This window comes from Aspergillus brunneoviolaceus (genome assembly GCF_003184695.1).
Source record: "Aspergillus brunneoviolaceus CBS 621.78 unplaced genomic scaffold BO95scaffold_10, whole genome shotgun sequence".
Lineage (NCBI taxonomy): Eukaryota > Fungi > Ascomycota > Eurotiomycetes > Eurotiales > Aspergillaceae > Aspergillus > Aspergillus brunneoviolaceus.
In genome coordinates, this window is record NW_020290740.1 from 1 (window position 1) to 21,776 (window position 21,776).

General features: G+C 52.5%; 8 protein-coding genes across 8 annotated transcripts; 3 read left to right on the forward strand and 5 right to left on the reverse strand.

The window, feature by feature from the left end:
* Window positions 1-1,338: 1,338 nt before the first annotated feature.
* On the reverse strand, window positions 1,339-3,295 carry BO95DRAFT_406357 (uncharacterized protein; the record flags this gene model as incomplete). Its single annotated transcript, XM_025584028.1, has 4 exons — window positions 2,476-3,295; window positions 1,804-2,407; window positions 1,486-1,748; window positions 1,339-1,446 (listed from the first exon to the last, which is right to left on the reverse strand). Exons 1-4 carry the CDS (start codon window positions 2,917-2,919, stop codon window positions 1,339-1,341), a joined length of 1,419 nt encoding a protein of 472 aa, XP_025445697.1. The 5' UTR covers window positions 2,920-3,295.
* Window positions 3,296-3,646: 351 nt separating this feature from the next.
* On the reverse strand, window positions 3,647-4,383 carry BO95DRAFT_511576 (uncharacterized protein; the record flags this gene model as incomplete). Its single annotated transcript, XM_025591447.1, has 1 exon — window positions 3,647-4,383. The coding sequence occupies exon 1, from the start codon at window positions 4,304-4,306 to the stop codon at window positions 3,647-3,649; it is 660 nt and encodes a 219-aa protein (XP_025445698.1). The 5' UTR covers window positions 4,307-4,383.
* A 3,106-nt stretch (window positions 4,384-7,489) lies between these two features.
* Window positions 7,490-9,227, forward strand: BO95DRAFT_439446 (M20 family metallopeptidase). Its single transcript, XM_025585737.1, has one exon. It carries the CDS (start codon window positions 7,542-7,544, stop codon window positions 8,802-8,804), a length of 1,263 nt encoding a protein of 420 aa, XP_025445699.1. The 5' UTR covers window positions 7,490-7,541; the 3' UTR covers window positions 8,805-9,227.
* A 202-nt stretch (window positions 9,228-9,429) lies between these two features.
* BO95DRAFT_406363 (putative rhamnogalacturonase) lies at window positions 9,430-11,309 on the reverse strand (the record flags this gene model as incomplete). Its single annotated transcript, XM_025584029.1, has 3 exons — window positions 9,430-10,335; window positions 10,399-11,015; window positions 11,084-11,309. The coding sequence occupies 3 exons, from the start codon at window positions 11,307-11,309 to the stop codon at window positions 9,430-9,432; spliced, it is 1,749 nt and encodes a 582-aa protein (XP_025445700.1).
* A 2,493-nt stretch (window positions 11,310-13,802) lies between these two features.
* BO95DRAFT_428599 (uncharacterized protein) lies at window positions 13,803-14,287 on the reverse strand (the record flags this gene model as incomplete). The annotated part of the gene is made up of 3 exons (XM_025584851.1): window positions 13,803-13,962; window positions 14,016-14,080; window positions 14,141-14,287. The coding sequence occupies 3 exons, from the start codon at window positions 14,285-14,287 to the stop codon at window positions 13,803-13,805; spliced, it is 372 nt and encodes a 123-aa protein (XP_025445701.1).
* A 2,256-nt stretch (window positions 14,288-16,543) lies between these two features.
* On the forward strand, window positions 16,544-17,804 carry BO95DRAFT_439448 (F1F0 ATP synthase subunit g). Its single transcript, XM_025585738.1, has 3 exons — window positions 16,544-16,937; window positions 17,131-17,215; window positions 17,274-17,804. Exons 1-3 carry the CDS (start codon window positions 16,676-16,678, stop codon window positions 17,503-17,505), a joined length of 579 nt encoding a protein of 192 aa, XP_025445702.1. The 5' UTR covers window positions 16,544-16,675; the 3' UTR covers window positions 17,506-17,804.
* A 279-nt stretch (window positions 17,805-18,083) lies between these two features.
* On the forward strand, window positions 18,084-20,623 carry rok1 (RNA-dependent ATPase ROK1; the record flags this gene model as incomplete). Its single annotated transcript, XM_025589564.1, has 1 exon — window positions 18,084-20,623. Exon 1 carries the CDS (start codon window positions 18,371-18,373, stop codon window positions 20,621-20,623), a length of 2,253 nt encoding a protein of 750 aa, XP_025445703.1. The 5' UTR covers window positions 18,084-18,370.
* A 105-nt stretch (window positions 20,624-20,728) lies between these two features.
* BO95DRAFT_511581 (uncharacterized protein) lies at window positions 20,729-21,693 on the reverse strand. The gene is made up of 2 exons (XM_025591448.1): window positions 21,332-21,693; window positions 20,729-21,196 (listed from the first exon to the last, which is right to left on the reverse strand). Exons 1-2 carry the CDS (start codon window positions 21,530-21,532, stop codon window positions 20,735-20,737), a joined length of 663 nt encoding a protein of 220 aa, XP_025445704.1. The 5' UTR covers window positions 21,533-21,693; the 3' UTR covers window positions 20,729-20,734.
* Between the last annotated feature and the right edge of the window lie 83 nt (window positions 21,694-21,776).

Genomic DNA, 21,776 nt, shown 5'->3' on the forward strand with positions numbered 1-21,776 from the left:
GGGGCGGAGGGGGAGACAGCTGGCTACCTAGGTAGATTACAGTAGTGAGCAGGGCGTTGATGAAATGGACTAATTGATTTCTGGTCCATTGGAATCCGCTTCGCATCTTTCTTTTTCTCTGGCTCTCCTGCTGAGAATAGGAGACGGGGAGGAGGAGGAGGAGGAGGAGGAGGAGGCAAATTGAACAAACCGACTTACCCCAGCAAGACCACGTGCATTCATTCAGCCATGGATAAGGGAGCAAGTACGGTGCCTTAGTGATCCAGAATACCTATCAAGATGATACGGACACCTTTCCAGTTCCCCTTGGAATCAGTTAGTAGGTAGTAGGTTAGGTACGGTATAACCCACCACCTCACCTCGATTGACCTCCAATCTCAAACGCAAGTACGGAGTGCTCCGTAGATCTGGCGTCTTTCCATGCCTTTTCCTGAACCATTCTCCAACCCTCCAGGTCCATGTGATTTGCAATCTACTACCCAACGGAGATCGCCTCGTTCATGCTATCAGCGAGCGTCTAGCTACATTCAAGTGCTGCAGTAAAGTTTCGAGTCTCCCCCTTTGATTGTCAAGATTTTGAGATCTTGCATGGGACAGACCGCAGCATGCCATGGGCAAAGGTACAGTACCGAGTACCGATACTGCGTACCGGTAATACCGTTCTTCCAGGCACTCGGTGGAGCGCGGCTTACTACACGATCGGCCATCCGCCACAACTCGAGCAGAGCCCCATTGGCCAATGCGGACGACGACTTTTCTCATATGGGGGGAAACCTGCACCCCGCAATCATGGATCTATCGTATCGTATCAAACGGCGGGCTTGGTACTCGTCAATTTGGCCTTCTACTGTACTACTACTCTAAGATACTCTAGTTAAAGCTTGCAGATACATCTAGGTCATGTGCTGCCCACTAGTAAGGTCTATAGCCCCTTGCTGAAGATTGAGGTAATCATGACCACGGTATCTCGATCTGTGAGTATCTAGTCACATGACACGGCGAGAAGTTGGCACATCTGTCAGGGCGGAAGGCAATATGGTGACCCTCAGAAAGAATTGGGAAAGATATCGCCACCCGGAGACAAGTCGCCCGCAATCTCGGGTCTTCTGCCCGCTCCGTTGCGCAACCGCGGATCCATCTCGTCTTCTTTTGGGACTTTAGGAAAAGGGAAAAGGCCAGGTGGCCAACATATGAGTGGATTTGTGTATTGACTCATCGTTAAGAAGGGAACCTGAAACTCCAAACAAGCACAAGACGTGATGGTATCAAACAAATATTCGTAACAAATTCTCCCTCTTGCGTGACTATCAGCCATCTCTCCTCAGATGATCATCCAATTTAGGTGCCAGGATATGGTTCTATCTTTGGGATGGTCGGTTTCGGTTCGGACCTGGTCCAAATCGAAAGCCGGGACTTGCTCCGTTTAGGCTTCGAGGTTGACGACTCCTCAGGGTTCTCGTTCTCTTGACTCTTCTGACGATCGACTGCAGCGGGGTTGGCGGCTGCGGCTGCGGCTGCGGCTGCTGTATGCCGTGCATGTTGTGCCTCTTCGATCCCCTGTCGGATTTCCGTGGCAGATGCTCCCTGCGGCGCTGTAGTGGTCAAGGTCTCCGTGGCCCGGATCCTGTCTTGCTCTGTGGAGGTTTCGTCATTCAACTTCCCAATCTCTTCTTCGGTGACTATACGCTCGTTCTCCAGCCGGACCTCACGGCCGCGCTTGTGGCAATACCAAAGAACAAACAGGAGGACTGTGGCGTCAGTGAGTCGGTGTGCCCGGTATCTAGGAAGAAGATAGCAACCTACTAGTCAAAGCCAACGACCATAACATATTAAGCCCCAGCACGGCCGGGAATCGAGCTCGGAGGAATGCCACGATCGAGCGTAGCATTCCAACCAGCGCGGCCGGTTTCCCCACCAGCTCCTTCAAGGTAGGCACCTTGATGCCCATCTTGTTGGCTGCGGCGGCTGCTTTGCCCACGTTCTCGACGTTGAGGCCGCTCTGACTGGCTTTGGCGGTGGCCGCCGCGAGCACCTCCGGCGCCAGAGTCTCCGTCCACTTCTCAGGCAATTTCTGGATTAGCTTCTGGATGAACCCGGGCAGCTGCGAGTACGTGCTCTGCAGCTGCTTGTTCCCGTTGGTGAGCAGCATCTCGAGGTCATGGTAGGCGGTGGGCACGCCGTTGACGAGGTCCTTGAAGATCAGGGTGAACTTGCGCAACAACTCCCGCGTTTCATTGCTCATCGAAAACACCCGATTGTTCTCTGCTGCCAGGTTCAGCCTCTCCAGAATCTCCGTCATATCCTCCTTCTCCTGGTCGATTTCATCCTTGTCCGTCTCGGCGGCCTGCTGGGCCTCGCTGGGCTTGTTATCTGCTTTGGTAGGCGCCTCATTCGTAGTTCCGGTTTCCTAAAAGATCAATTGTTAACTACACAGATACAGATACAAGACACGCCGGCATAACGAATATACTATACCTTCTTCATGACCGTGCTCCGTCGCCGCAGCCAACCCCACGGGCCCTTCCTTTGCGGCGGCGAGGAACTCTCCACCTTGGCTGCTGCCTCCGGCGCATTCACACCAGCCGTGCTCCCATTCCGGTCTGTAGAAGCAGCAGCAGCAGTAGCCTCCCGTGCCTTGCGTTCTTCTTCCCCCAGTTCTCTCCCGTATTCCTCCACCGGTGACACCGGCGACTGCGCCGAGGGCGGCTCTTGGACTTCTGTCCCCACCGGCGAGACGGGCGATATCTGGCGATTCAGTTCGGTAGCTTGTGGGGCGGATTCCTGGCTGGAGCTCGCAGGGTCTGCCATGATCCCGCGTAGAAAGGCTTCGTCCTCGGCCGTCAGTACTGGGTCATGGCTTGGTGGTGGTTGTTGTTGTTGTCGCATGGACGCACGCCTCCAGGTCTTGAATTGCTGCATGATTTGGACTTATCGCATATTCTGACTTTCAATATGTTATCAACTGAAGTTATGATTTTCTCTGTCAAAGAATATTAATATCAGGAAATGCGAGATAAATAAATAGGCAGGATGCGGAAAAGGGAGCCGTTTGCCAGGGACGCAGGCGGATGCGAAGGGAGGGAATATGCGCGGGTGGGACAGGGAAAGTATGGAACGGTCTGTCTTCTCCACTTGCGCGCGTGGATGATAATCAAGATAAGGATAGACGGTTATAGTACGGGTTGCTTGCTTGATATTGTGCTCGAGTATCGAAGAACTTTATGATGTTAAAAGGTTTGCAGGAGAATTCAACAGAATTCAACGAAGAGAAAAAAAAATGGATCTTGGACGCGCCAGCACTGTAATCTGGGGGAGGGGGAAAGCAAAGGCGCTCCTCTCTCACGGGCGATGATATCACACCCCTTCAAGGACCGCGTCACATGCAAGGGTCGCCGCATGTGCCACGCGCCACCGCCACAGATCCTGTGCATGCACCGCCACAATCTGTTATCCGGCGCGATATGATGGTGGGATCGTCAATTGGTCTGTTCTCAACTCTATACTGCACGGCCTTTTTCGTATCCCGACACACAAATCCTATTAGCCTCAGCAATCCATAGAAGCAATCTGGATAACACATTCGGAGAGCAATACACGAAAAAAGAACCTAAAGAGAACCGAAGCGCAGCAAGCATGCAGCCCAACCTCACAGCCCGAAGAAATACGCATCCCTCAACCGCGTCGCATAAATATTCAGCTGGTTCTCTATCGACACCCAAGCCATCTTCCCCGGCTCCCAGACATCCTTGCCGGTGACCGCAAACCCTCTGCTCTGCTCGCAGCACGCGCACGCCGCGGTGCAGTGGCCCCGATGCTGCGGCCGCCGACAGCAGCCGCACTCCCGCGCGCAACAGCCCTCGCGGCGCGCGCAGTCCGCCCGCATCCACTCCGACAAGTACCACTCCTTGTCCTTGTGGCAGCTGACCAGGGCCCGTCGGATCGGTAGGGAACAGAGCCGAGCGTGGACCACGTCCAGCTTGCGCTCCTGGTGCCAAATGCCCTCGGAGAGCGAGCGCAGTTCTTTCTGCAGTGCCTCCACCCTCGAGACCGTCGATGCCGTTGCTCTCTTGTCGTTGTCGATATTCTTAGTACTGCTGATGAAAAGAGCTTCATGCTCCACTTGGACCCTGGCTTCCCGCTGGATGTTGAAGCGCAGCTTGGTCTCCGCTTCGACGTAATCGAGGACCAGTGTGTTTGCGTTGCGCGATTGCCATTCGTGCTGCCACCGCCGGAGCTTCTGTGCTGTTTTCCGGTTCATGGTCCCCTCGAGCAGTCTCTCAATAAGTTCCAAAGAAGAGGTAAGCATGTTGAGAGGGGTTGACGGGTGGTTGGTGCCAGACGGTTTCAGGGAGGGTGTGCGGTCTGGATGAGGGCGAGTACGACGGAGAAGAAAAGTAACAATACCATCGGGTCTGATTGTTATATGTCCCCTACATGTCCAGGATGCGTCATTGCTAGTCTTACCCAAATTCGTCATTGTTACCTATCAAGGCGGAACTATTCCTATCATCTATTCGATTGATACAAACCCTCTCATCATTCAGAAGTAATCGCTTAGCCACGTGCCCTTCATGCCAGCGGTACCAGCACCAAACCCACACAGTGATCTATCATTTCTGACCCTCTATAATTTCATTCCCTGTCACGAAATGAAATTGCCGTACCGGTGCATCTTAGCAAGACGGTAACCGACGTAATTGGCCTCACTCCAGCGTTGTCTTGTGACTATGTGACTAACTCAGTTGGCATAAAGTATCCGGCAATATAACTATCAGAGAAGAGGTCTCTGGGTCCCAGACTAGTTTCTTGCTGGCGGACAATAAGGGGCGGCACGGTACCCTCAGCGAGTGAGTTTGCATCCCTGAGGTCGACAACTGCTCTGCCTTTTGCAGTTTTGGTGACCGGTTTGTGGATCTGTCACGGTTCTTCATACAACAAACACTGGGTAGGCTGTAGGGGTGTGTCTTGTGGCATAGAAAAATCTTGCCTTGCGCATGCAGGTTGTCACACGTCTTGTCTATCACCCCTTGGTCCTTCCTGGAAACCCTATAGACACGCGGCTTGGGTTGATTCTCATTCCATCCCTCCTTCATAGGAATTTCAAGCCGTTGATTCTCAGGTACGTTGACGAAGCCGACGTTCGAACCGTCTGGGTTTACCCATATAGAAGTTATAGTGACCTTCCAATATTAGAAGAAGCGGGCCGGGGGCGGCTTCTCTCTGATCTGGTCACGCTCCATCGTCCAGATTGTAGCGGAATCTTAGTCGTCCCCCAGACAAGCCAGACGATGGAACCTCTTAGAACGAAACCATAATTATCATGCTTGACTTCCATGGTATCTAGCAATTGCCAGATGATGGTTGAATTCTCGAGAGTAAAAATGCGCAGAGCCTTAAACTCGCCGGGAATTCCGAGATCTGCTTATAGAGCCTCGTATGCGCTTGCAATAGACAAACGCGTTATCTTTCCGCATTTGCTCACGCTTATCCGGCCTGCTTGAATCCATCTACTCCGTCAGCAAGCGGATGCAGGCCCTTGTGGCCTGGTGGTGTTCACCCCACCGCAACTAGGAGGGCCGATGCACCACGTGCAACCTTTGGCGAGGTCACTGGCCAACCAAGGCGCCACGCGCAACCTTTTGAGAGGTCGTTGGCCAGTGTCAACCCCCCTAGTCGCTGGTTATTCTCATCCCGCAATACATAACCCGACTGATAGACCACTTTCCTCGGCTGTTTGACAACATCATACAAGGTACAACAGACTATACCAGCGTAGTCTGCTGCCCAGTAGTCCTTCATAAATACCTCGTTTACCGGATTCGTAACGGGCTATGTCCTGAGATCCGACATAAGGATGGCGTCCATGAGTTACTCCCCCCGACGTCGCCACTGCCAGGGCCTCTCTGCACAATCTCCCAATAAGGTCGAGAATTCTTGACCGAAGCTCTGGCCGAAGCTAGCGCAGTTTGATGCAGTGGTACTGTATAGTTTCAGCCCAAATCCCCTCCCAAAGCTTGATTTAATGCCTACCCGATTCCTCTCGTTTACCCAATTAAAATCGAGATGGTCTCCGTCCGAAAAGGGTATTGCATCCTGTTGTTCCTCGGTGTGTTGAAGCACGTGCTCAATCAACATTGACCGAACGTGTAGAATAGTGGGGATGATATGCGCCGCTTCTAGATCCGATCCCAATGATCGGGATCACTCGAAAGTATATAGACGATCTCGCTCAGTATCTTCGAGTCGTCTATCTTGACTTTACCAAGACCGGGCTTAGCCCCGTCTATTCTCGATGAAGATATCGTCCACAAAGGATGTGGCACAATGGACAAAGTGAGATTAGCCTAGATGCTCCCGGCGTCGATTGTGAAACTTACTGTGCCCACAGTGTGCATCCAAAGTGCCTTTCTCATTGAGCATATACTCGCCCGCTGCGTCAGGAAAGGGCTGTTCGGATTCTGCGGTGGAAATGCCGGGCAGGGCGAAATTTTCGGCTCTGGACTTGGAGTTTTTCGTCTGATTCCGGGCACCATCGCCGATTCTGTTCTTTTTGGCATCTTGGTCGATGCCTGAGGAAGTGCGTCAGAATTGGTTGGGGATTCTTCTGTCGGATTCGGAATTCGTAGATGGACTTAAATTCTGGTCCCGGTTCGGTATCAATCTCACGACACAGAGTCGATGGATCGAGAAAAGTGGGTTCTTGTTGGTTGATTCGGAGCCAGGGCGGTACAACTCGGTGTGTTTTGTGAAGCCAGTCGGCAGGCTAGGTTGTTTTGAGGTTAGGGAGCCTAGCAAGTAGAGATGTCTCCAGCTGCTGGGTGAAATCGTTCCGATATGAAGCCTCTCATAGCTTGTTGAGAGACACTCAAGGCTGTCAGGATAAGCAAAGTAGGTATAATATGGGATCTTTGAACCTGACTAGTATCAAGTGGGGTGGATGGTGTCAACCGAAGAAGAAAGATATGTTGACCGGGTTTTATACGCGTACATACAGTATGAGAAGAAGAGTTGTTGACTGGAAGAGTTGTTGGAGAAGAGGCGAGAGGAGAGAAGAATAGAAGAACTGGATAAGTAGATGTCTGATCTTCAATTGGATATGAGGATATTCAATAAGCTCGGTAGAAACTTTCCCAGAGTGTGAATGTGGACGATGTGCCCTGCCGCCTGTTAAGTTTTACAGGGCAGGCCGCGCTATCAGTGAATCACCCAATAGAACGGCCAATTGAATGATCAGAGCCTATCGACTGAATGATCATTCAATTGGCTTGATTTGACCTCTACTCTCGAGAATCTTAAGAGGGAATTAACTTCCAAACTGTTCTAGGGCAATATTGTCACTATTGTCACTCTCCCCGCCTTGACCCGCCAGCCTCGTGCCGGGTACTACGGCTTGTGCCGCTTCCCACCCGGCGCTAGTTAAAGCGCTGCCTGTTATATAACTAGAAGCTGTCATATGCCCCTGAGTCATCATCTTTTCTTAACAACTCCATAACAACCACCGCAATTTTACCTACACTACACAGACAACAACAATCCCAAAGATGACGCGCAAGACCCCATCTGAGCTCCTAGCCGCGAACCCCCTAGACCTGACCCCCTACGAATCTCTCTACAAGCATTTCCACGCACATCCCGAACTCTCCAAAAGAGAGAAAGCAACCGCCGAAAGAATAGCAGCTCATCTCGCGCAATGGGATGCCTTTGAGATCCACACCCGGATCGGGGGTCACGGAGTCGCCGGGGTCCTGCGCAACGGCCCGGGAAAGACCGTCCTTCTGCGGGCGGACATGGACGCTCTCCCCGTGCAAGAAATCACGGGCTTACCCTACGCCAGCGCGGTCACGATGCAGGATGCCAGCGGCGCGGAGAAGCCGGCCATGCACGCCTGCGGCCACGACATGCACATCACGTGTCTGCTGGCGGCGGCTGAACGGCTGGTGCGGATGCGATGCGACTGGAGTGGAACACTGATTGTGGTGTTTCAGCCTGACGAGGAGCGCGGGGAGGGCGCCCGCGCAATGGTGGATGACGGCCTGTACGACAAGATCCCCGTGCCGGATTATGTCTTCGGCCAGCATGTGATGCGCATGCGCGCGGGGAGCGTGGGCTCGCGTCCGGGGACCATCATGGCTGCGGCGGATAGCTTGAAGATCACGCTGTTCGGGCGTGGGGGTCACGGGTCCCTGCCGCATCAGACGGTGGATCCGGTGCTGCTGGCGGCGAATGTGGTGGTGCGGCTGCAGGGGATCGTGAGCCGCGAGATTGACCCCAGTGATCTGGCGGTCGTGACAGTCGGGAGCCTGCAGGCCGGCCAGGCGGAAAACGTCATCCCGGACACCGCCGAGCTGGGCGTGGATTTCCGCTCGGTGAGCGTCGAGACCCGCGATAAGATCCTCGCCGCGATCAAGCGTATCGTCGAGGCCGAGTGCATGGCCAGTGGCTCGCCGCGGCCACCGGTCTTCACACCCACTCGAAACTTCCCTCCCACCATCAACGACAAGCAAGTCACGGCTGAACTGGCGCCTTGCTTCGCGGAGCATTTTGCAGACGGGTTTGACGCCGACACCCCTCGGACTAATGTCAGCGAAGACTTCTCGATCCTTGGCACTAGCCAGGGCCGGCCCTGCTCGTTTTGGTTCTTTGGTGGCATCGATTCGGAAGTGTGGGATGAGGCAGAAAGCAAAGATTGCCTCCACGAGATTGCTGGCAACCATTCCGCCTCATTTGCCCCGGCGATTCAGCCAACGATGAAGACGGGAATGGACGCGCTTTGTGTCGCGGCGTTGACGTATCTGAGGAAGTAGACATTGTAAATGTCAGAGTGATGCATATAAAACGCTTGATGCAATTCCCCCCTGGATCTTGACCCCTGCTGCGTAGAGATAGATGGAAGAAATAGATGGAAGGATTACAGTGTTCGCTCTGGTAACGATTCGTTTGTGTTCACTGTTTGCGGAGATCTCATTCCTTTTCTCGACGATGTCGACCATGAATGAGGCAGGGTAGCAAGTGTGGAATCGATCTGAGACGGCATAGCGTTGGAGCACTTAAGACAAGGATGTAGTGGATGAAGAGATAAAGCGAGGGAGAGGGGGGGGACAAGAGGCAGTGGACTTGTCCATCCTCTCAGTTCTGGAACCCAGCACGACTTGTGCTACACTGGGAGAGTGTATCATGGCAGAAACATGCGCCACAGACAATTTGCATACTCAGACACCAGAATTAAGAGGCTGTATTTACTTTGAGGTTGCATACGACCTATCGCAGACTTCCAATTTGCCTGCTCGATTGCAGGTCTCAAACCTCCCCAGGTCACTTTGTCAACTACGCCAACAAATCCAGTCGTTCACTGAATTTATTCAGCAGAAGATGAGGCAAAACGAGGTTAATCGCAAGAAAAATGCATTTTCAATAGAGCCCACACTCAGTTCATGCCCATCCCAACAACACGCTGTCATAAATCCATCCGCGAAACAGTGTCGACTTGGTGATAGTGAACTCCACGGAGTTAGCCCCATTGCGAAGCGCATCTGCCGAGACTGGAAACTCGAGCAGATGCCATTCACCCGCCAACGTGCCACACCGATAACTACTAGGGTCGCTGGCAAGAACACTCGAGCTGATCGTTCCGACTGAAACCCCATTCACGGAGACCGTAGCTGAACTCCCTGCGCTAAACCCGGCCAGCGCAACTGACAGGACTGCTGACCGGCCCTGAGACGTCGAGTTTCTGGGAAGATCGAATTCCACCGTCCACGTACCCAGCGATGACTGCTCGAAGCACCAGTCCTTACTCTGGCTCGTCCCCACGGTGAAGGTCAGGTTGGCCGGGCAGTTGAGTCCCCTCGCGAATTGGTGGGGAGCACCGCTATAGGCAAAGCCGGTGGCCTTGCGATCGACTTCGCCAATCTGCCAGATGACCTCGCGGCCTTGCGGAGCCCAAGTCACGTCCCCTAACCATAGGGCTTCACCGCTGTGGACGGAAATGTTGTTTTTCTCAAGGACAGTGGTCACTCCGCCTGCCGCGTCACCCCCAGCAGCGAAAACACGAAGGCCCCATGTTCCCTCACGGACATTCTCCAAGGTAAAGTACCCGTTCTCATCGGCATAGGTCCGATAGTAGTACCAGGCTCCCTGGTCCAACGTGCTAGTATTGGACTGGTTGTCCCCTAAGAAAACTGCCGCCCCGCTCGCAGCCTGGCCGTCGGAGAGCACGATGCGTCCTCGAAGACTGCCGCGGGAATGGTATCCATGGCTATCCTGCATCCAGTCGTACGGCCAAGCCGCAATCTCCTCCTTGGCGCGAGTCGCCGCGTCTTGGATGGAGCCATCATTCTGTCACGATTGTCAGATATCTTGAAGTCGCTGTACACGGCGAGCATTGTGGGCGAAACTTACCAAGTACCACAACCATGGGCCCCAGGTCTTACCTTCCGGGAACTCGTCGCTGCTGACGGCCTGATAATGCGTGCCATGGATCATGTTCAGCTGTACCGCATCCCCAGTCTGACTCTCCCGGTGCACCAACAACTCCTGCTTCAGATGGTTGCCGTTCAGGTAGTCTTTACCCCCATGAATATACCACGAGCCCACTTGCTCGCCACTCGCCTCTTGGCCACCCAGCGGCCCGTAGAGTCCCCAGAGAGCGGACTGCCCTTCAATTACCGGCAAGAAGGTTGCGAAATCATATTTTGTGATGTATGTGCCGTCAGCTTGCTGCCAGGTCTCATCTTGGATCTTGACGGCATTCACAATGTTCGACAAGGGCGGCAGTGCCTCGTTCCTTTCGTCCGTCCACCCGTGGGTAAAGCTATCGTTTGCAAGCCGCCAGAGCGTACGGAATTCACCAAGAGTAGGTAAGGCTTTGTTCACGAAGTACTGGTATGCGCCTGTCAACGTGGGCGTCAAGACCCAATGAAATTCCCCCTCTGTCGCTGTGAAAACGATATCGGTGTAGTCGCCAGTGACTTTGTGTATCCGAGCATTGGTAAGATTCAAGTCGCTTTGAGCGCCATCTGAACAAAAGATTAGAGGTAAACTAAGAGACACAATGAGAGGGAGGAGATAAGGAAGAGGGTCGTACTGTAGGACACATAGTGACCCCATGCGTCACCCACTAGGTCAACATTTTTGTAGTAGAGCTTGGTGCCATACTGACGACCAATGGTGGCATTCCAGAAGTCATTTCCAAGGATAGCCGTTTCATCGTCCACATTGATCAGAAATGGTGGATTTGGCTTTGACCGGGCCACCGGCGACGCGGACGACTGTAAGCCCAAAGCCAACCCAATCACGATAGATGCCAACATAATGCAGTCTGGCTCTCTGAGTGGGAAGAATTGGACTGAATACGGTACCATTGTATCTTTATGGTCCAATTACCCCCTCTTCCCGCCGCCCGCCAAGCAAGTGAAGGTGCATTGTGTATAGACTGAGCCGGGTATGAATTGCCCCGAGATCTCGTGGGGAGGAGCACATGGTGCAGGACCAAGAGTGGAGCAGTCTGGTTCCCTGCAGGTCCTCCGGCGGAGTGGCCAGTGTAGTTCAGTGATTGCGGGTATCCCCCGGGGTTTCCCCGCCTTCCAAGACATGCAGCTGCATGAACCTGCTTCCCCAGTCTTCTTGGCACGGGTCCTCCGCGAGATGCATGATTGTTCTTCCACCACACAGATCACCTGCTTTTTTCGACTCGGGCTAATAAAAGGCGACCTTGGTGAGCTGGTAATGAGGTGAATTGTAAGACATAGTATAGAAGATCGGTAATTCGCGTGAACTCTGAGTTGTTCATAACGTTCTTGAGCTCATGTTCTGCGAAGCTCAAATTGCTGTCAGCGCAAATGTAAAAGACATCCTTACAGCATTGCAGCAATACCTCTTGACCTTGGTATTCTCCTCGTGAGCCCAAGACCGCAGGTCTTAGATCTCATCACTTTCCTTTGGAACGGGAGCCTATGCCTCGAATCCAGATCCGACAGAATCGTCTTCGTTTGGTATGTGCATAGCGCGACGACTCGATGCAATCTCAGCGATGGAAGACAGAAGTGCATGCTCCTACGAATCATTTTTATGAAACGTCGGCGATGTCTCGGGCTTAATACTTTTGAGCCTTGCACCGGGAGTTCCAGTATGAAGAATGGATAATCTGAGCTAACTGAGCGGCGAAGAGACGAAGAGCTCGACTTGATTTGCTACTTGACCCGTGAGGCGATTGCGATGACATCTTAAACTATCATATTGTCAGAAACTAGTCCATCACACGGACATCCTCGGCCACTAATACTCACATGTCCTCGAATCGTCGAAGCTAGAAGTCAGGAGCTGCATGCGTCCACGTCGTCCTTCCAGCGCCTCTGGATAATCCCACTTCCCACAGGTCTTCAAACTACGAGCAGACCCTGATTGACGGGTTCCATGCTTGTGTGCAGCCCTCAGTCCTAAATTCGCTATCATGCTTGCTCGGAAAGAATCATGGAGCTCTTTCGAAGACGATTTCTTCGTCGCTCTGCTGACAGTTGATGGATGTGTGTTCAACGATGAATGTGCATGAGAGTGTAAGCGCCGAGCTTCTGTTTATCCCGTGAACGGTTGAGGTCTAGAACGGGTTCGATGATGGCAGATCATGATAGCACGACCGACAAAGCTGGAGAGAAGTAAACAGTCTTCTCGGTGAGTTGGGCAATGAGGAATTCGCCCATCTTTGCACGCGATAATCGATGAAACAACACTAGTTGAGAGTTGCTGGGTATTAGTGGTACCAAGTACGAAAGGGAGTACATGCTAGGAAACAAGAACAACGCGCTGGCAAGCGAAAGCGCGTTGTCCTACGATCAGTCTCAGCCAACCCTCCCACAGGAGAATTGCCATCATATGTACGAAGTCTGTGCAGATATAGAGACAACTTACAATAATTATGGAGAGAAAAACAGAAAAAAAAGTGCCGTTCTCATCCCCAGGGCGGGGTATATTAACCTATTCCGATTTCCGGACAACCACCGTCGCCCTCCTCAGGATTCGAACGCAGGACCTTCCGTGTTTTGCGCGCAACAAGTTACCCACTACGCTATCGGCCAAGCAGGCTACTAGGGAACACCGACTTTAAAATATACCCTACCAGCCTCTTCACCTGGACAAGTACCCTTTGTGCGAGCAAATGCCGAAATAGCTGGGGTCAGATGGCAGCCCTACGCTAACATTCGTCATGATGGGAATTTTAGTGCTTGACTGAGATTAAGCATTCGGCTTGGTTGAGTAGTTGAATCTAACCATTTTGCTATACGATATTTCCCTCAGTTAAAGTTAGAGGATATCTGGCCCTAGTTGGTCAGCATCACTTTGAACAACTGTACATGGTTATGTGACCATCGAAGTACCTACTTCTCCACAAGTGCCACTTTCGGAAACTTCCATCCCTAGAATACTTCAGTTGTTGACCCTCCAGTGCTTACTACAGCGAGTTTGCCAAGAACTCAACACACGAAGTAGATAAGAGATCAAGAAAAGATGAAAATGAAGCGGCAAGGTCAAATTCGTATGAAGACCAACGAATCGCTTGCAAGCAGTCTAGAATATCTATACAGCAATGAAATAAACACCATCGAAAGCTCATACAGGATACAGCAAGACATAGAACAACATCATAACCATCTCGCCTTCTGGGCCATAACAGGAGAGGCCCCAGACCCGACAATAAACCTCTTTTCCTCCATGCCACAGAACCAACAATCAATATGGTATCACAGATCGGGTGAGTCGGTTTCAGACCGACGTTGAGCACGCAAAGTGCTTTCGCATCGAAGCCATTCTTACCAGCCGCCAGGACCGCCGGGGCCCCCTGGCCCTCCAGGGCCTCCAGGGCCTCCAGGACCACCACCGGGGCCGCCGGGGCCGCCAAAGCCACCAGGGGGGCCATCGGGACCGCAGCAGTCCCCACAGCAACAGAAGCAGTCGAGGCAGCAGCAACAACTATTTAGCATGTTAGCAAAGTTCAGGGAATACGGTGATCGTTGGTCACTTACTCGTCACCAGGCCCAGGGGGAGGACCGCCACCACGCAGCTGCATGTTCATCTGGTTATCGGGCGTCTATGTCACATGGCGTTAGCTATACTCTGGTCGATTGCGGAAGACTTGTGATTAACGTACGGGCTGCTCAGCAACAATAGCGTTGGTGGAAGGAGACTCGGGGCTCTGAGGTTGGACCATGGTCAGTGTGTTCGGATCCCAGGTAGTCTGGGGCGCTTCCTCCTTCTTGGAGGAGCTGAACCAGCTGAACAGACTGTCGCCGAACATTGTGTCAAGAACTTGTTCTGGTGTGAGTATGTATGCGCGATGTTGTGAGTTAGGACGAAGAGGGACAATCACAGCAAAGGGAAAGGAAACGGGCTTCAATTTAAAGGGGACTATCAGAAAGTTGTAGAGGAAATCAATGGATCCTTGCTATAAGGTTGTCCACTCAGCGAGCTGTCTGACATCTACTATTTACGGCGCGCCACACCGCGGATGGGGCGAGCCATACTTCAATTAGCTTGAATGTCCAGATTGGTGCGTTGTCTTCGCAGCTTTCATCTCTGTTTCTCGGCCCAGAATTGGGTGAGGGTCGTCGTTGTGGATCCATCCGATCGAGGCGTACGTATACCCCGTTAGGCAGACAATTTGTCCACCGCATGGATGATTGTGGCTGTCGCCAACGTTTCATGACGTATCAGGCTGAAGAACCCACGAATGTAGTTCAAGATGATACCGTTTTGGCTGCATGGTGACCTATTGCGATAGCACCGTGTTGATGCATGGAAAGGGGGGGTTGTTGGCGGTATAGCTTGTCCCGAAAAAGCTTCGCATGAGGGATGTCTCGGCAAATTTGCCAAGATATATAGTGGAAATGCTCATTTTTCTGCAGCCTACTAGACCAGTAGATCGACCGGATGACTTTCGAAAGGAGTCTGGCTAAGCCAATGGTCGTCCCTTTCCAGAATGTCGAGCCGTATAATGTGGAAAGCTTGGGGAAATAGATTTATGCGGACAATCGGGGCAACGGGGACGGTATGCATGCTCTTAGAGGTACCCTTGGAGCAGTCGCCCGATGTTTCATCGTAACCAATGTCTATCCATGAGCGCAAAATCGATGTCTTGATAGGAGTCTAGATTTTATGGCGCAGCACAGCAACCAAGTATGGCCCCAATGGCCGACGCGTACGGAGTAATTAGTCTACTATGTAACTATCAGTCTCAGCCACAGTGCGATGTCGGGGGCCTCGGGGCGAGCCGGTGACTAAGCGGCATATCGAAAGACCGTCTGATCGTCCCAACGAGGTGGGCAACACTAGCTAGCCAGGGACATGTCAGTCTTCCTTGGACCCTGTGATCCATGATTCTCTGCACGGTGGCTTGCGTGGTCGCAAAATCTGTATTGAGGTGGCTTTCGATCAGCCTTGTGCAGTCGTGGGGCGACAATGGATTTTCTGGGACAACATCCTACCCAAATCATTGATATGTCCACAATACTTCAACCGTGCCCATCGAAAATTGCAAGTAACGAAGTCATGCTCATGGTGCTGTTGTTTGTAAGTCTATGGCCATCGAAGCTGACCTAGGCTTGTTTGACTGAATGGTTAAGTGAGGTAAGTGGCCATCAAAGTAGCATCGGTGATAGGATAGACGGTATATGAGTCCAGTTGTGTTGCATAGGAAAGACAGGCCTAGCTTGCAAAGCAACAAACAGCAAAGGTTAGACTATAATATTGAAGAGAACAGATTCTGCTCTATGGTACAAGAACAGGACACCAATGGCAGGGCTTTGTAAAGCTTTAGTGGGTCGGAGAAGGGTCCCAGTATCAGGGTGTCTGTTCTGGATGCACACACCGAATTCGCAGGGAGCTGGTATGTAGCATCCGTGCAATAGCGCTTGTTGGTACTAGGTCTTAGCTCATAGTTTGCCAGAGAGCTTTCGATAGATCCGTTACGGTCCAATGCCGGATGATTGGGTTTATGGTATGTGTCGACTTGAGTACTACTAGTAATTGGGTAAAGGAGCTCAAGAAAGGCGAGTCCGTCTTCACAATATATAGAGCGAGGGATAACTTGGCAGATTGTTCCTCTGTATACAGTTCCAATACACAAGTGAGCTAACCCTTCTTCACCTCAACCATTGAGATGGTCGGTCGCATCGAACTGAATGGCTGATGGTTAGGTGTCGCCGAATCCACGATTTCGATTTTCAGTAACGACAACAGCCCTGCGAAATTCTTTCTAAGGCCACTAGGTAGGGAGAGAAGCAGTTTCTGGAGACTATCCCTGTGTTGAAATCAGGGACCATATTCCAGTTCATCAGTGCTAACATATAAAGCCTTAAGTACTATATGACCGTTGCCAGTGACGTGAAGTTCAAAATTGCATTCAGTAAATACCATCAGTGCCAATTGTTTCTGAAGTGATGCAACAAGTGTAAGGCGGAGTATAAACCAGGCATAAAAGGTGATGGATCACGTGGTGCGGGAGTGGAGGCTCTTCCCTGAACTTCCCGAACCTCAAATCTCAGATTCTGGTCCTGCAATTGCGCGACGATCTAACGTCTCCGGCTCTTGAACCACCCGCCATTGGACCCCCTTGTCCTCCATCTAGCGACTTTGATCAGTCACTCTCTCCCTCTCTCGTCTTTTCTTCTTTCCAAGGGTTTTCAAGATGTCCGCCCCGGCGTCCCGTGCCGTCCTCCGGCAATCGCAGTTCCTGGCTCGCAGGACCGCAGTCAGACACGCCTCTTCCACCTCGGAAGCCGCTTCCAAGGCTGGCGAGGCTGCTTCTTCCACTGCCTCCAAGGCCTCTGAGGGCCTCTCTCGTGTTCAATCCTCGGCTGGTCCCGCCATCACCAACGCTGCTCAGGGTCTCGGTAACGCCCTGAAGAAGGTTGGTGGAAGAACCGGAAAGGTCATCTCTTTCGTCGAGAGTAAGCGAGCTCCCCTGACCTCACACCGTGATATGCTATATATCCTTCTTCTTTCTCCCTGGCTGCTGTGGCACGACAGTCAGTGCGAGGTAGTCTGGTTCGCCATAACAGGATGTGAAGAGGATGCCTCCGGATATCACACACACACCATGTCCCATCTGTCCATTGCTAATCAATTCCCTCTGCAATATAGGCATGATCCCCCCCACCGTCTACTACAGCAAAGTCGGTCTCGAGCTCGCCAAGCTGGTTTTCCGTGGACAGAACATGACCCCTCCGTAAGCGCTCTCCCAGAGGAGAAACACCACAGGCATTGTTGCTGATACCGATATCTAGTAATGTCGCCACTTTCCAGGCCTACCTTGAGCCCTTGATCCGCAACCCTACGAACTCTGCCTTCGCCCCCTCGAACATCATTGCCCGGATCCGCAACGCCAACAAGAAGGAGCTCGCCTTCGCCGGTGTCACCGCCGCGGAGGTGATCGGTTTCTTCACCGTCGGTGAGATGATCGGTCGGATGAACATCATCGGCTACCGGGGAGAGCCTGAGCACGCCGGACACCATTAGATAAATACCACGCAGTTGTGCCTTAGCCTGTCTTCCTTCCCTTTTACACAAACAATCCCCCCCGTTTCCTTTGTGCGCTGTACTATTGTATGATAGACGATGGAATTCAACTGTTGTCTGAGGTGACTGGTGTATTTGTTTCTTTTTTTGTCTCTCTCAGTGGAACATGTTTGCTTTTGTTTCCAAAATGTGTTTGGGTATCAAAAGCCTTGCTGGAAGTGTGTGCGTCCGGTTAGAAGATAGACTTGTTCCACCTGCGCTCGAATGTTTTTAGATATCTTTTCGAATTCTATGTGTCTTCTTGAAAGTGAAAGTCCTGTTGATCAGCAAAGCGCGGCTGTCCTCGTAGGAAGATTCTGGCTGCAATGAGGACTCCGAGCACAGAAGGGATATCAAGGAGATAAGAGCGATGGGCCCACAAAGATAACCGCCATACGATAGATGTACTGTGTCTATGAGAGCTGTTCAGCCTCACCAACGTATCTCATTCCTTCATCTTGAATTGCCCTGTATCCCTCTGTACATCAAGTCCACTAAGCACAGTCCTGGAGAACGGACAAACTGGACAAACTAACAATCGATTATGAAGTTCTGTGTTGGACAAACCGAAAGCGAACCTTGAAGCCTCAGGAAGAGAGGCCAGGCCCCTCTCTGATTGGCCCGTGCGGGAGATATGGAACATCGAACTTTTTTTCCCGGGACAACCATAAAAAAAAAGGCCGCGGAGGAATTTGACCAACTTCAACGGTCGTTTCCCAAAATAACAACCGAGCAAACAAAAGGAGCGCGCATGTCCTTGAGTCCTATTTATTGAATAACGTCAAGTCGCATGGTCTTGTAAAATCGCGACCGCCCCCCCCCAAAAATGGATGCCTTCAAGCTCTTGACAAGAGCCACCAAATTGAAGACCGGTACCGCTAGTAGTACCCTCTCTTCATCAACTTTGCCATCTAAAGGCAAGGCGCAGACCCCCCAGCTCTTCCACGCCTCGGAGGCCGAGGAACTGCTGCGGAAGAATAGTGGCGTCAGCGCCAACAAAAAGCGCAAGAGAACCCATGCGCCGGCCGAGGCGTCGGATTCGGAGAATGATGATGACGACTTGCCGGGGTTAGACTTCTTCGGCGCGGGCAAAAGCTCTGCCTCGACGGCTAAGAAGGAGCGGGCTGCGGCGGCGAAGGAGCAGGAGGAAGTGGAGTCGGAAGAGGAAGAGGGCGAGTCGATGGGTGAAGTACAGCGGCGCACGATCTTGAACACCCACAAGATCAAGGTCACGGATATGCGTGACCTGGAGGAGGTGCAGCAAGTGGCGGCGGCAGCGCCGCCGGCGGAGGGTGACGAGTCCAACAAGAAGAAAAAGAAGAAGAGAAAGCAAGAAAAAGAGAGTTCCTCGTCGGCTCAACCGCTCACGAAGAAGGAGCTGAAGAAGGCACGCCAGTTGTTCCCGCAGCCTTTGGTCTCGTTCAAGGAGCTGCGCACCAGGTACAACATCTCGCGCCGGCTGGCGGAGAACATCGCCGAGCAAGGGTTCACGGTCCCCACGGAGGTTCAGTTGGGGAGCTTGCCTCTGTTGCTGGGGGATCAGTCGGTTGCCCAGAAGGCGGGTACGACGGGCACTGTCGAGCCTGATCTTCTGGTGGTGGCGCCGACGGGCAGTGGTAAGACACTTTCTTTCATGATCCCCGTCGTTAACAAGATTGTCCGACACCATCACCAGCAACAGGAGGAGCGTGGTATCTTCGCTGTTGTTGTTGCTCCGACGAAGGAGCTTGCCAGTCAGATCGTCAATGAAGGACGGAAACTGGCGCTCGGAACTGGTGTCAAGATTACTCTGATGAAGAAGGGCATGCGCGTTGTCGAACGCGACGATGAGGGTGACGATGCTAAGGGTGTTCTGGATGAGCAGAGTGAGGAGGAATCTTCTGGATCCGAGGACGAGGAGCAAGAGACGGAGAAGAGCAGCAAGGGGAAAGCCCCCGTTACCAAGAGTGACATCCTCGTCACGACGCCATTGATGTTGGTCAATGCCCTTTCTGCAAACAAGACCAAACCTTTGGCGACCTTGCCTCTGGTAAGGAACATTGTCCTGGATGAAGCCGATGTTCTGTTGGACCCTCTGTTCCGCGAGCAAACGCTCGATATCTGGCGAGCATGCACGCACCCTGAACTTCGGGCAAGCTTGTGGTCAGCTACCATGGGCTCTAACATCGAAGACCTGGCCAAATCTACCATTAAGGAGCGCAAAGACATGTTGAGCACGACCAAGTCTTATCCCCTCCTCCGTCTCGTTGTGGGACTGAAGGACTCCGCTATTCCGAATATCAAACACAAGCTGGTCTACGCCGCAACAGAGCAAGGAAAGCTGCTAGGACTCAGACAACTCCTCCACCCTGCGGCAGCAGCGGCTTCAGATGTTCGTCTTCGACCTCCCTTCCTCATTTTCACCCAGACCATTCCTCGTGCCATTGCTCTCCACTCCGAACTGCGCTACGACATTCCTGCTGAAGCCGGTGGTTCCTCGCGCATTGCCGTTCTTCACTCCGACCTGTCCGACAACCAGCGGTCCGACATCATGAGACTGTTCCGCAAGGGCGAGATCTGGATTCTTGTTACGACCGATCTGCTAGCTCGTGGTGTTGACTTCCGAGGCATCAATGGGGTGGTCAACTACGATATCCCCAATTCCGCCGCCGTTTACGTCCACCGTGTCGGACGTACTGGCAGAGCGGGCCGTGAAGGTGGCATCGCCGTGACATATTACACCAAGGAAGATATTCCCTATGTCAAGAGCATCGCCAACGTCATCGACGTCAGTGAGAAACTACGGGGCACCACAGAGGAGAAGTCTGTACAAAAGTGGTTGCTCGACGCTCTTCCCGACCTCAGCAAGAAGAGCAAGCAAGAGCTTAAGAAGCACGGTGTCAAGGCCCGACAATCCAAGAAGGACGGCAAAGAGGACAAGAAGACGAGAATCAGCACTAAGAGTGGTTACGAACGACGGATGGAGAACAAGAGAAAGGGCGCGATCGAAGCCAGTCGGACCAGGAAGGCCGACTCACGACCGGCCGCTGCAGATGCTGCTGCCAGCGACAACGAGGCCTGGGATGGTCTCGACGACTAGTCGGCATGTCCCTGTACCAAAAGCAAAATTTTCACAAATCAAACTAGTACTCACTTACGATTCCCCCCACCTCGCGAAACACCCTTACCGCAACGTTGGCCTCTTAGATATTCATGTATTATTGTTTTTATTCTTATCGTCAGGCTGCTCGATCAGATTCCGCTTCAGCCGTAGCAACAGATACTCATTGTCCAGTTTCCCTTGCTCCTCCAAGACCCCCTCCAACTCATCCCCGTCCCGGTCGAAGTACACCCCCCACGAGCCATCGTCTTCCTTGACCGCGACAAACTGCCGGCTCCCCTCTAGCGTCAAGGTCGTCTCATCGTCCACCCAATCCCACGGCCCGATCACATGCTCGCAACTCTGCGTCCGGTTCCCATACTTGAGCTCATGCGTATCCTTGTCCGCGTAGATCCACCCCAACATGGGCGGATTGTCCGAGATAGTCGTCGCGACCCCCAGCCCGCGCTTCAAATGTTTCATATGATCGAACTCCGGGTACTCGATGTAGAACGCCTGGGCGGTATGCGCGGGAGGATCTCGTTTCGTGGTGTCGGGGTCATCAAGAAAGACCTTTTAATTGTTCAAAACAAAGAGCAAATATTAGCGAGAGCCCTTTCAGAGACCTCGACGACGCGAGACCGTTGGTGCGGAGAAGAGACAAGCGCAAACCAGTCAGGCAGAACTGTCCCACTCCCGATGACTTACCTTGAAATCCCGCAAAACCACCCGTTTGCCATGTACCTCGGGATCCTCGATATTGTACGGCGGCGCGGCGACATCGATGTAGAATTTGGCCATGCGACGCTCGTCGTTCTTGCGCTCGTTGGCTTTCCGCTGTTCGTTGGAGGCGAGAGACACCCCCGCTACGGTGGGGATGGCGGACAGGATGAGGAGACCGATGACCATACTGTTTTGCGTTCTTCGGTGACGACGGTTTTGCTTGAGATACTGTAATGTCGGGAAGGCGTAGGGTAGAGGTATAATTCAGTTTGAAAGGATTCAATCAATGACCGGGATCAGAGAAAAGCTGCGGAAAAATACTATCTTTGTAGCTAAGGAGCGGGGATCGAGCCCGATAATAAGTTAACAGGCACACGCTGCATCGATACCATCGGTTTATCGGGCCTGGGTGGCGGTGCGGAGCATCGTC

Bases quoted from the DNA above. Each gene is read 5' to 3' on its own strand.
- BO95DRAFT_439448 (XM_025585738.1), top strand. From the start codon at position 16,676: ATGTCCGCCCCGGCGTCCCGTGCCGTCCTCCGGCAATCGCAGTTCCTG. The intron at 16,938-17,130 runs GTAAGCGAGCTC...TCTGCAATATAG, and splicing joins GGTCATCTCTTTCGTCGAGA to GCATGATCCCCCCCACCGTC. The intron at 17,216-17,273 runs GTAAGCGCTCTC...ACCGATATCTAG, and splicing joins GGACAGAACATGACCCCTCC to TAATGTCGCCACTTTCCAGG.
- BO95DRAFT_511581 (XM_025591448.1), bottom strand. From the start codon at position 21,532: ATGGTCATCGGTCTCCTCATCCTGTCCGCCATCCCCACCGTAGCGGGG. The intron at 21,197-21,331 runs GTAAGTCATCGG...AACAATTAAAAG, and splicing joins TGGTTTTGCGGGATTTCAAG to GTCTTTCTTGATGACCCCGA.
- BO95DRAFT_439446 (XM_025585737.1), top strand. From the start codon at position 7,542: ATGACGCGCAAGACCCCATCTGAGCTCCTAGCCGCGAACCCCCTAGAC.